The sequence below is a fragment of the Balaenoptera borealis genome (assembly GCF_965194805.1).
Source record: "Balaenoptera borealis genome assembly, chromosome: 6".
NCBI classification, from domain to species: domain Eukaryota; kingdom Metazoa; phylum Chordata; class Mammalia; order Artiodactyla; family Balaenopteridae; genus Balaenoptera; species Balaenoptera borealis.
Genome location: NC_138863.1, coordinates 47,609,291 through 47,622,398, shown reverse-complemented (window position 1 = coordinate 47,622,398; position 13,108 = coordinate 47,609,291). Strand labels below are relative to the sequence as shown.

The following is a 13,108-nucleotide window of genomic DNA, read 5'->3' as shown; positions in this document are numbered from 1 at the left end:
AAACCAAAATATATGTAAACAAAGGTTTCTACTTCTGAGCTTTTCAGATTTAACAAAGATTAATGCAAATTTATGCTTAATTTTGTAAAAAGGTACTTTTAAAGTTAACAAGCATTGGAATCCAGGGTGCATGTGGATGCCACTTACAATATTACCAGCTGCATTTATTGTTGTTATGTGGTGTGATAATAAACTTCTAAAGGGAAAAAAAATTCACATAATAGAAAAGTGCTAATTAAAGTTTCCTTTCTTCTGAAGGAAGAGTGCCTGTATTAATGAGGATGCAAGGGTAATGAGGTCTCCTGCTGCTTCCGGTTTCTATAGGTGTCTAAATACCTCTGGCAAGCTATAGAACTGTTTTCTGTCTCATTTTTCTTGTTACAGAAAATTGTTATTGAATTATCTCCATATTGTTGTGAAAACTAATGAATCGATGTTAATTAAAAAGAAGGAAAAAGGAAGTACTAAGCAAAAATATTAAGGTGACTCCACAATGAAATTCCTCCAGAAATGAGCCTTAGGTTTGAAGTGAAAGGTCACAAAAATTATGATTTGAAAAATATAGAAAACAAACTTATGGTTACCAAAGAGGAAAGGTGGGGGGGGGGGATAAATTAGGATTTGGAGATTAGCAGATACAAACTACTATATATAAAATAAATAAACAACAAGGATTTACTATATAGCACAGGAAACTGTATTCAATATCCTGTAATAAACTATAATGGAAAAGAATATGAAAAAGAACATATATATGTATATACATATGTATGTATAACTGAATCACTTTGCTGTACACCAGAAACTAACACAACATTGTAAATTAGCTATACTTAAAAAAGGAAAAAAATTGTGAAAAATAAAACATTAGCACTCCCTGTTATTTTTCCTGTATGAATTTATGGTGACTATATTGCCAAACTTACGTAAAATTTAAATACTGTATACAGGCCAAGAAGTAAAGGCATGTTTTTCTTGTGGAGAATAATTGGAGAAATTAAAAATTACACCCTAGGCTTAGTTATAATAATGATATCTTACATTGCTTGACCTGTTTTATAATTTACAAAGCACTTTTACTTGTGATATCTCATTTTACTCTACACCACAGACCACCAGGGGAAATAGGGAAGCAGATAAATTCACTCTTACAGAACAGGAAACTGAGGCCAGAAGAGTTTGCAGCCTTTAGTTGTTTGAGTGGGATGGTGTGGGGTAAGGGAAAGGATGGGAACAAAATGCAGAGGAAATGAAATTCAAATTCCATTTAATTTTTGTATTCAAATTTTAAAATTTTAAGAAGAAAATGAATAATTTTCTTACTCTTAAGATATGTTATACAGTTCTCATTTTACGTATATATTTATTTTAAAATAATGCTATAGTGAGCAACACTGGATTACAAGGCTTGCTTTTTCCCCTGTTAAACACTATTGGAGCCTTATTTACAGTTACTTCATGTCCTTTGACCCCAAAGACAAGGTGTGGGTGAGTGTGCCCTGGTCGCAGAAGGTCCCACAGACCATACAATGGTTCTCAATCCCAACTTCCTATTTGCAACACTTGGAGAGCTTTTAAAACCATATTGCTGCCCTGGCTTCATCTTCGATCTAAAAGTAGAGCTCTAACTTTATATTCAACAGCCTGTGTATCATTTCTTCTTGACTAGCCTGTCTTACCTCAATTTGACAAAAATGAACTGTTTTTCACCAAGTGATGTCAGTTGTACCTCTGTTTCTATTAATGGTACCATCATTTTCTCTGTCGCCCTGCAAATAATTTCATATTCCTCCCTCTCATTTTCTATTTTTCTTTGTCTCTCCTACTGGACACCCCTAATATTAGTCAGTGATTAGTCACCAGGCAGAAGGTCCTAGAAATTCTTCCTTGTTAATTTTTTTTTAAAATTAATTAATTTATTATTTATTTTTGGCTGCATTGGGGCTTTGTGCTGGGTGTGGCTTTCTCTAGTTGCAGCGAGTGGGGGCTACTCTTCGTTGCGGCGCGCGGACTTCTCATTGTGGTGGCTTCTCTTGTTGTGGAGCACGGGCTCTAGGCACGCGGGCTTCAATAGTCGTGGCACGTGGGCTCAGTAGTTGTGGCTTGCGGGCTCTAGAGCGCAGGCTCAGGAGTTGTGGCGCACGGGCTTAGTTGCTCCGCGGCATGTGGGATCTTCCCCGACCAGGGCTCGAACCCGTGTCCCCTGCATTGGCAGGTGGATTCTTAACCACTGTGCCACCAGGGAAGCCCTTGTTAATGTTTCTTGCATCCATCTCTGCTTTCCACTTGTAGTTTGACCAGTCGTTACAAGCGTGGTCTGTGGCACTCAGGTCATCACCCCTCTGCCCATCATTTAGCTCTCAGACCTGCAAAACATCTTACATGTTTCTAATAGTTTTACCTTTCTGAAGCATCTTTTGATTCTGGTATTCTGCTGCTAAAATTTCCTCGAAAATGTTCTCATGTCCAGAGATGAAGTCCAAACTGCTTAAACTGGATGAAGACCCCTTTCAGTCTGTCCCAGTCTGCATCTACTTTTAAAAGCTTATGTCCCATTTCTCTCTTCACCTTTGTAACCATCTTCACAACCCTTTACAAAATGGCACCAGCTTATTTTAGTGTGGCTCTGGCTATATTGGTTCTTTTTTCTTTCTTTCTTTTTTTAAAAAATTTATTTATTTATTTTTGCCTGCATTGGGTCTTCATTGCTACACGCGAGCTTTCTCAAGTTGTGGAGAGCGGGGGCTTCTCTTCGGTGTGGTGCATGGGCTTCTCATTGCGGTGGCTTCTTGTTGTGGAGCATGGGCTCTAGGCGCATGGGCTTCAGTAGTTGTGGCACGTGGGCTCAGTAGTTGCGGCGCACAGGCTTAGTTGCTCCGTGGCATGTGGGTTCTTCCCGGACCAGGGACCAGGGCTCGAACCCATGTCCCCTGCATTGGCAGGCGGATTCTTAACCACTGCACCACCAGGGAAGCCCCTGGTTCTTTTTTCTTATCATAAATAATATATATGCATAGATTCTATCATCATTATATATTTAGAAAGCAAATCCTATGTTGATTTCTCCTGATTAAGGCCCAAGGTTTATAGGATATTATAGAAGAGAAGGGAAAATGTATAGGATTTATGGTTAATGCATCTGTTTTACATCACATAAATGTTGACTGTAGCTTTTTTTTTTTAGTGAAAAGTAAATGAGACTGGAATTATAGCTCTTAAGTAACATTCAGTAACACGTTTCTTTCTATATACGTATATGATAATTTTTCAGAAGTTCCTTTTGGTGAAGCCTCACTGGTCAGCCAGAGTCAGCCAAAATATATTAACCATGCTTTATCTTGGAAAAGTCAGTGCTGAAAGCAGCCAAATAACTTAGTTCATTTGGAGAGTTTAAAAAATGTACTTGTCATTGTTTGGCTGGTTGTCTCTCCTTGGTAGTCAAGGTCATGTTCCCTGAAGCAGCTGCCCTTAAAGTACACCTTGGATTGAAAGTGCGTCCGAAGGGCATCCTCCTGGTTGGCTTCTCGAATCCTCTTGTCTCTCCCATCCTCTTCCCCTTCCTCCCCCTCTCCCTTACTACCTCCCCTTTCTTCTCTCCTTCCCCCTCCCTTGCCCTTCTGCCTCTCCTTCTGCCGTCATTCTGTCCCTCCCTCTCTCCCTTCTCCCCCACTTTCCCTCCCTCCCTCTTTCTTCTTCTCTTACCCCCCTTCCCCCAAACACACATTTCTACTCTTTATCTTTCAGAATTTCTTGGCATGATATTAATGGCCTGCTCATATATATGTAAACCTTAATTTTAAAGTCATTTAATGAAAATGATTCAAATCATTTAAAAAGAATGGTGAGGATGGGGATCCTGATATTCTTGGGCAAACTTTTTGGAAGGGAGATGGATTCTGTCAGGAGGAAGTTGCAAGCTTATGAAACTAAGTTGCTCAGCTTCAGATTTTTGCTGCTTACCAGAGAAATCTCTGTCAGCCTCAGCTAACTCTGTGTATCTTCCCCAGCTCTCCACCATTGTCAGGAAATGTTGCAAGCCAACTATTACCTATCCTTTTTTTTTTTTTTTCTCTTGAGAGCTTGCATTTGGGTTAATTAATGGCCCTTGAAAACAGATATTAACTTTTATTCCTACTTTATTAGGGAGTATTTTGTTGTTGTTTTTAGTTCTGCTGTCATCTTTTATTTTTATGATGCGTTCACATTTTCTAAGTTTACTTTTATCTATACTATCCACATTCAGAAATTTTCTTTTTAAAGTAATTATAGTGGGCATTGTTATTTCCATTCAATAGAACAGGAAACTGAGGCTCAGAGATTTAAAGTGACTTTCTCAATTGATTTATATGGTGACTGGAGCCTTTAGTCCCAAACTGCCCATTAGACAATGCTGCTTATATTGCGAAATTTTTTCTGGTCTGTCACTTCTTTTACTTTAATTAAGCTGTTGTAGACATTCATTAGACATTCCTAGATGAACTTCAAGTCGTAATGATTTAATATTTTTGTAAGGCGTTTCATTAACAGGCTGTTTTTTGTTATTGTGGCAGAAAGACACAAGACATAAAATTCACCCTCCCAACACATTAACAGGCTTTTGTTTTCTGTAATATGTGTTGCTTTTGTAGTCCTTAATTTTCTCATATAACATCTTTTACCATTCTGTACTCTTTAATCTCTACAAATATTTAATTTTTCTCTCCACACCTCCCTCTTAGGACTTATTTGTCTAAGGCAGTCTTACTGTCTTTATCTCTCCATTTTTCTCTTTTAAAGCTTTCTATAACACTCTTAAAAGGAACTTAAATATCATGTTGACACTTTGCACAAAGAACTTTATTTCTCAGCTTTTTCCCCTCATTAACCTAGCACTTAGAAATTGAGAATGCTCACACATTCCTTTTATATTATTCTACCATTTCTGTGGCATTTCACCAATGTGCAAGACTGCACATGAAGGTATGCTTAGGAAAACTTGATGAACACCCATATTAGTACATCTAATTACCATCATTTCATGCCTATAACGTGCAAATGGTCTGATGCAAAGCAGCAGCCTTGTTCCTGATCCTATCCAAGGAACTCGAGCTCTGTGCTGCCAATAATGAGTGCAGTTTCCATTCAGAACTCTCCTACGATGCCCTTTTTTCTGTCTTTGCTGAAGTCCGGGTCCCCTAATAACTTTACAGCCCTCTCTGTCTTTAGTGCCAATAAAGAAAGTATCTGAAATCCAAAATTAAGAAGAGAAACGTTACAGAAAGCAATTATTTTAAGGATAATTTAAATAATCGGATGTTTATTAGAGGATGATTTCTGCATTCTACAGGGGTTGGTGTTAGTAGAGATGGCTTTTTGTGTATGGCTGTTTTGATTGAGACTTATAACTATCAAATTTACTTGCTACTCAATTGTCAATTTAAAAAGCTTTTCTTGAGTGCTTGTTATGTGGCAGCACAAAGATGACTGAGGGGCCCCTCCATTCAAGGAAGCAGTTTATTATAAGGTAGGAAGAAGTGCTTTGACAAAAAATTATTAAAGATTCTGTAGTGTGCTATGTGAGGACAGTCCAGAAATGAGTTTGCTTGTAGGTTTCTAGGCAAATTCTGAGAATCAGCTCCTCTGTCCTGATCTCCTGGAACTGGCCATTATCCACAACATGAAAATCATACACATACCTGTGCTCGTATTACCCTTATTAGGGCTATTGCAGGAATGAGCCTATGCCTCTTCAGATGTAGACCTAAAAAGTATACTTATCTGAAATATTTTTTTTTTGCCTATCATGTACTAAAAAATCATTTAATTCAGATGAGGAGGGGCAGTTTTGTGATTTTGTGGCCAAATTTTTGGCCTGTTGAAAAAGGTAAATTTCATATATATGTGTGTGTGTGTGTGTGTGTGTGTGTGTGTGTGTGTGTATAATTTAGCTGTTAACCAGCTCTGCTATAGAAAAGGAGGGCATAATGATACTTAGCTGCTCTCTTATTCCTGGGGGCTGAGGGCTATCTTACTCAGCTTTATTTTTTTTCTTGCTGAATGAAAACTAAGTTGGCTATGAGGAGAAAGGCCAGCATTGGTGTTTTACTGATGCCAACTATGACTGCATAAAGCTTTATTAAACAGGGTGTGGTTTGGTTGGGAGTTTTGTCTTTATTTTGAGTATGGAGTTTTAAGATAAGTGTATGAAAACAGGGTTCCAGCATTTCATACAGCCATCTTTTGACTGGTCTAAATATGATTTAGCAGATACATCCAGAAGAAATGAAATTGATAAATAAAAGTTAAAACGAAAGCATTCCATATTTAAGATGTAGGTTTGTTCATAACTTCACAAAAAAGTGAAAAGCAATTATGAGTATTTTCTTTGCTAGAAGAATGTAAGTGGCTTAGTGTTTAACAAGGAAATGAAATGATAATGGTGATAGCATTTATGGAGGGCCTTCTGTGTCTATCTGTATCCTGTTTTCTTCTCCTGTATTTCAGTTAGCTTCTTCTCAGCCTCTTTTACTCTGTCCTCTTTCTCTGACTCTTAAATGTTGTTGCTTCCTCTCTTTCCTCCTCTTCTCTCTGAAGCCTCTCCCTGTGTGAACCCATCCGTTCCAAGTTGACATTCTCAACACGTTATCTCTAAGGGCAGAACTCTCCTCAGAGCAACAGACCACCAATTAGGTGTCTCACAGGTATTTCAAGCTAACATGTTGGGAACTGAACTCTTGGTTTTCCTGTAAATACTTAGTCTGCCTTCTGCTTCCCTACTCTCTGGGCTTTTCTAGCACAGTAAGTGGTTCTCCCATCCCTGCACTCCAGAAAGAAACCTAGGTGACGTGCTTTAATCTAATCTTCCCTTTCTACCACATTCAAGCCTCCAGCTATTCCTGTTCATTCTACTCCAGATATTTCCCAAATCTGGCCATCCATCTCTTTCTCCATCTGTCCTGCCAACCTAGTTTACCGTCACCTCCTTCCTCAGGAGCTGAAAGTCTCTCGCTTTTCTTGTTTCATTTTTGCCCCCCTCCCCCTTAATACTTTCCCCATAAGTCACCACATTTCATCTTCTTTATTAGATTATGTCATTCTCTTGCCTTAAAAAACATTCCGAAGCTTCACATGGACCTTATGATAAAATCCAAAAGTTTTACCTGGCTAAAGGACCTTGTGTGATTTAGCTCTTGCCAAGCTCCGCAGTTTTATCTTGTGCCATTCCCAGCTTGCTCTCCTTTAGCCACACCTCTTTCCTTGTAACTCTTGGAGACTAAGCCCTTTCCTGCCTTGAGTCTTTGTACCTCTGCCTGGGGCCCTCCCATCCACCTCTCCATCCCACTCACTTAGCCCCTCACTCCCAACACACAGACACTCCTTGGCGACCTTCTTCTAATCCTGTACATCTCAATTTACTTAGAGGTAAATCCCTTTGCTGCTTTATCTGAAAGAGGTCTCTTCTCCCTGTTCTTTAAAGATAACTTCCTTAGACATCCCTTTATCCAAAGGAAGTGTCTCCCCTCCATTCCTTAGAGGTAACTTCCCTTAATCTAAAGAAGGTCTCCTCTCCTTGTTCCCAAATAATACGTCTCAGCCAATTGTTGGTTCTTTCGTAGCACTTGTAACAGTGACCAATTTTCTTGGCAAGTTTCTCGATTTCTTCCCAAAGGGAATGTAAGCTCCACTGAGAGCAGGAACCAAGGTTGTCTTATTCATCCTCGTTTCTCTAGTGTCCAGATCTGTGCCTTAGTAGAGGAGACACTCAATCCATATTTTTTTTCTGAATGAATAGAAACAACTAAAGAAAAGATCTCTTTTACTTAAAAATTTGACTCCTGATTATTTTGTCTTTTGCTAATTTTATCCTGTTAAGAAATTGAATAGTGCTTCTATTCTTTGACCAGGAATTGATTAGATTTATCCAGTGAAAAAAGACATTTCGTTAGTCACTATTAAAAAAAAAATTGAAGTATGTAGTTTTAAAACAAGGTAAGTTTTCCCAATGGAAAAATGATAATATTTAAAGTTACCATACTTCAGAATCATTTATTTCTTTGTTCAATATTCAGGATATAGAAAGTGTACAGTAAATCACACAAAAAAAACAAAAATCAAGACAAATGTCCCTGTCTCTAGCCAGCATACATTTTTAACAAATTAATTGAGCTATAATTGACATATAATAAACTGTACCTATTCAAAGTGTACAGTTTGGCCAGCATAATTTTTAAATGACATGTAACCCTGAAGTTGCCTTATAATGTGTTACTAGGATGAGTAAACTATATTGAATAATGTATGTATGTAAAAGAGCACCAAATGAATAATGAAGGTGGATTATGCTCTCAGTGAGTGGTTTTTAAAGAATATTTGTGGATAAAATCAAGAGAATGATTGCTCTTCCTAAATCATAAGATATTGTTTATGCTTTGTGCCACTTAAAGTCTTGTCTTACCTTTTGTATTTTAGCAGGATGTTTCTTCTGGTGGGAGCTCCCAAAGCAAACACTACCCAGCCTGGGATCGTGGAAGGAGGGCAAGTCCTCAAGTGTGACTGGTCTTCTCACCGTGGGTGCCAGCCAATTGAATTTGATGCAACAGGTAAATGTTGATGCAGTGGTCCCTTTTCTTAATTTCTGTTATTTGATATTTTCCCCCTACCTTTGCCTCTCCCTGTTTGAATAGAATTTTATTTTTTTAATAAATTTATTTATTTATTTATTTTTGGCTGTGTTGGGTCTTTGTTGTGGTGTGGTGCGCGGGCTTCTCATTGCAGTGGCTTCTCTTGTTGTGGAGCACAGGCTCTAGGCTTGTGGGCTTCAGTAGTTGTGGCACGCGGGCTCAGTAGTTGTGCTCACGGGCTCTAAAGCACAGGCTCAGTAGTTGTGGCTCACGGGCTCTAGAGCACAGGCTCAGTAGTTGTGGCTCACGGGCTCTAGAGCACAGGCTCAGTAGTTGTGGCTCATGGGCTCTAGAGCACAGGCTCAGTAGTTGTGGTGCACGGGCTTAGTGGCTCCGCAGCATGTGGGATCTTCCCAGACCAGGGCTCGAACCCGTGTCCCCTGCAATGGCAGGCAGATTCTCAACCACTGCGCCACCAGGGAAGTCCCTCCCCATTTGATATGTTTCAAAATATGATTTAATTTTTGAAAGTACTTGCTTTAGCTTAAATGTAACAATTTAGTGAAATAATATGTATAAGCACTTCAGATCCCCAGGGAAAGTTATATAAAGACAAACGACTTATTATATGATTTTTTGTACAATTTCGTGGCATATAAAAGCCTTAAAAATATATTGTGTTTCCACACTGCTTTGGATGTCTTCAACTTCCCTGATAATGTCAATCTGCAGAAGCCTGGGGAAAATCTGTTAAAATGTTTTTGCACCTCTTCTGAGAAAGGCTTTTGTCCTTTCTCTTGTCAGCAAAATTGACTCACTGACTCCTTAATCGTGAAATAATCTAAAGTCTTGGGTTGTGCTTTCAAAACCAGTTGAGGAATATTTTGTATTCAAGTGGATTTGGTTGACTTAAAAAAAAATTCTTATCCAAAATTTATTGGGAAAATAATATGTTATGGTTCTGATAACATTAAAGTTTTATCTAACAGGGACAAATTCCAGTGTCAGATTGTGGTGGTAAGGAGGAAAATAGCATAAGGAAGATGAGAAATAAGAAATAAGTTTTACATTTACATCAGTAAAATAAAATATACGTAATCCTGTACACATTTGTATTGATATATTTATCTACATTTGTGAAAGTTTAGACTCCTCAAAGAAATAGTGTGACATTCTTCTGGTACAGTAGTTCTGCAAAATTTTTTACCAGTTTTGATTTGCTGGCTTTGACAGAATATCTTAAGATAAGCCTGAAGAAAATTAATATTTTTTTCCATATTGTTATTTCCTGCTAGTTCTAAAATATATTCGTTCTGGGAATTACAATACCAGTGAAACAGAAATCATGATGTGGACTGTTACATTTGATATCATGACCAGTACCAAAATGAGTGTCGTTAAGCCAGTTCTTCATAGAGATTGGGTCACATGTTTGCTTTTTTCCATTTGAAACTATCTACATTAAACTTTGTTGTTTTTTGCATATATGGCTGGCATTTGGAAAACCCCAGGAGTATGTAAATAGGCTCAATTTTACCACAAATAGAGAAATATACCTGTGATTCAGGATATTATGGGTCAGGGCATTTATATCTTCTACCAACATGTGAACACTAATAAAAAAAAATGTTGAACTGTTCAAATATATTTCTGTACTCAACACCACAGGTTTTGTGCAGTGCCAGATAATTTATTACTGGTCTTTTTTGAAATTTGGCTTTAGTATTATTTTTATTGAAAAAATTTCAGACAGTCCAAGAGGGTAGACAGTGAAAAAATAGGACTTGTTCCCATTAGCCTGCTTAGAGGCAATCACTTTAAATAGTTTCTTTGATCTTCCTAGAATTTTCTTATTCCTATATATCTGTACATCCTTAAAAAAAAAACTCGCAAATAGGAATATACTAAATATTACTATTAGGTACCTGACTCAACCCCCACCCCTCCCTGCCCAATATAATCTCTCGTAGACATATATAGATTTAACTCATTCTTTGCAAACCACTGATAGTATTCTGTTTTATAGTATATATAGCCTAAATTATTTAACTCATATTTCCTGTTGATAGACATTTAGATTGTTTCTGGTTTTTTGTAATTTTAAACACTGCTATAGTGAAAATCTTATACACAGGTATTTGTGCAAGTGTGTGAGTATGTCTGTATGATAAAGTCCTAGCAGGATTTTTAGATCAAAGTATATGTATTGTTTTAATACTACAAAGCTACAGTAATCAAAACAATGTGGTATTGGTACAAAAACAGACATATGGATCAATGGAACAGAATAGAGAGCCCAGAAATAAACCCACACACCTACGGTCAATTAATCTTTGACAAAGGCGGTAAGAATATAAAATGGGAAAAAGACAGTCTCTTCAGCAAGTGGTGCTGGGAAAGTTGGACAGCTGCATGTAAATCAATGAAGTTAAAACACACCCTCAAACCATGCACAAAAATAAACTCAAAATGGCTTAAAGACTTAAACATAAGACATGACACCATAAAACCCCTAGAAGAGAGCATAGGCAAAACATTCTCTGACATAAATCGTACCAGTGTTTTCTTAGGTCAGTCTCCCAAGGCAATATAAATAAAAACAAAAATAAACAAATGGGATCTAATCAAACTTACAGGCTTTTGCATAGCAAAGGAAACCATAAAAAAAACCAAAAAGACAACCTACGGAATGGGAGAAAATATTTGCAAATGATGTGATGACAAGGGCCTAATCTCCAAAATAGACAAACAGCTCATTCAACTCAACAACAAAAAAACAAACAACCCAGTTGAAAAATGGACAGAAGAACTTAATAGACATTTCTCCAGAGAAGATATACAGATAGCCAGTAGGAACATGTAAAGATGCTCAACATTACTAATTATTAGAGAAATGCAAATCAAAACTACAATGAGGTACCACCTCACACTGGTCAGATTGGCCATCATTAAAAAGTCTACAAATAACAAATGCTGGAGAGGGTGTGGAGAAAAGGGAACCCCCCTACACTGTTGGTGGGAATGTAAGTTGGTGCAGCCGCTATGGAAAGCAGTGTGGAGGTTCCTCAGAAAACTAAAAATAGAATTACCATATGATCCAGCAATCCCATTCCTGGGCATATACCTGGACAAAACTTTAATTCAAAAAGATACACACACCCCTATGTTCATAGCAGTACTATTCTCAATAGGCAAAACATGGAAACAACCTAAATGTCCATCAACAGATGAATGGATAAAGAAGATGTGGTACATATATACAATGGAATACTACTCAGCCATGAAAAAGAATGAAGTAATAACATTTGTAGCAACATGGATGCAACTAGAGATTATGATACTAAGTGAAGTAAGTCAGAAAGAGAAAGACCAATACTATATGATATCACTTTTATGTGGGATTTAAAATATGGCACAAATGAACCTATCTACAAAACAGAAACAGACTCATAGACATAGAGAACAGACTTGTGGTTGCCAAGGGGGAGGGGGCTGGGAGAGGGAAGGACTGGGAGTCTGGGATTAGCAGATGTAAACTGTTATATATAGGATGGATAAACAACAAGGTCCTACTGTATAACACAGGGAACTGTATTCGTTATCCTGTGATAAACCATAATGGGAAAGAATAAAAGAAAAGGAATGTCTGCATGTGTAGAACTGAGTCACTTTGCTGTATAGTAGAGATTGGCACAACATTGTAAACCAGCTATACTTCAATGAAAAAAAAGTATATGTACTGTTTTCATAGAAATTGCAAATTATTTTCCCAGAAGTTTACACCCCTCCAGTGTTTTCTGACATCCATGCCAATACCATTTATCACCATATTTTTTATCTTTGTCAATTTTATATTGTATATCATATCATTATTCTATGTATTATATATGTATAATTTATATATGTAATGTTGTATTATTATATTATATTATATTAATTTGTATTCCTTTAATTAACAGTAAGACTAATCATCTTTGCATTTGTTTGTAAGCCATAGTATTCCTTTTCCTCTGAGCCACTTTTAATATATTTGCACACATTTTCTGTTGATTAGTGGATTAAAAAAAATGAATCTCAGTTGATGGCACTCCATCCTTTTGGTTACTTAGGCCAAAATTTGGAGTCGTGCTTGACCTAAAATCTCAGCAAGTCAAAGTCTAACTGCTTCTTTGTCCTTCTGCTGCTAACATCCTAGTTCAAGCCACCACTGTCTTTCACCTGGACTGTTGCCCTGGGCTCCTGAATTAGTAAAGGAAAGAGATGGCACACTTAAATTGGGATAGTTTGAGGAGCTTTTAGTAAGGGGACTATTCACAAAGTAAGTGGGCACTAGTTAAAATTTGGCCTCTAAGCCTGAAGGGAGAAAGGGAAGGGAGCAGTTACCAGAATCCAGGCAGTGGAGAGAGCCACGTGAGGGAACTGTGGCTTTTGTCAGAGGACAGTAGCCAGCCCAAGGTGACTGGAAGGAACATGGGAATAAAACCCTGGCCTCTCTCTCCTTCCTCCCT

At 37.6% G+C, this 13,108-nt stretch overlaps 1 protein-coding gene across 2 annotated transcripts in view; it reads left to right on the top strand.

The window, feature by feature from the left end:
* The window catches only part of ITGAV (integrin subunit alpha V), an 88,201-nt gene that overhangs the window by 2,137 nt on the left and 72,956 nt on the right, over positions 1-13,108 (top strand). The window contains exon 2 of one of the 2 annotated variants that reach the window (XM_082397514.1): positions 8,452-8,579. In XM_082397514.1, the coding sequence (XP_082253640.1) occupies positions 8,452-8,579 (128 nt within the window). Of the gene's footprint in view, positions 1-8,448; positions 8,580-13,108 lie in introns of both variants that reach the window. The other variant, XM_082397513.1, reaches the window with a different exon arrangement.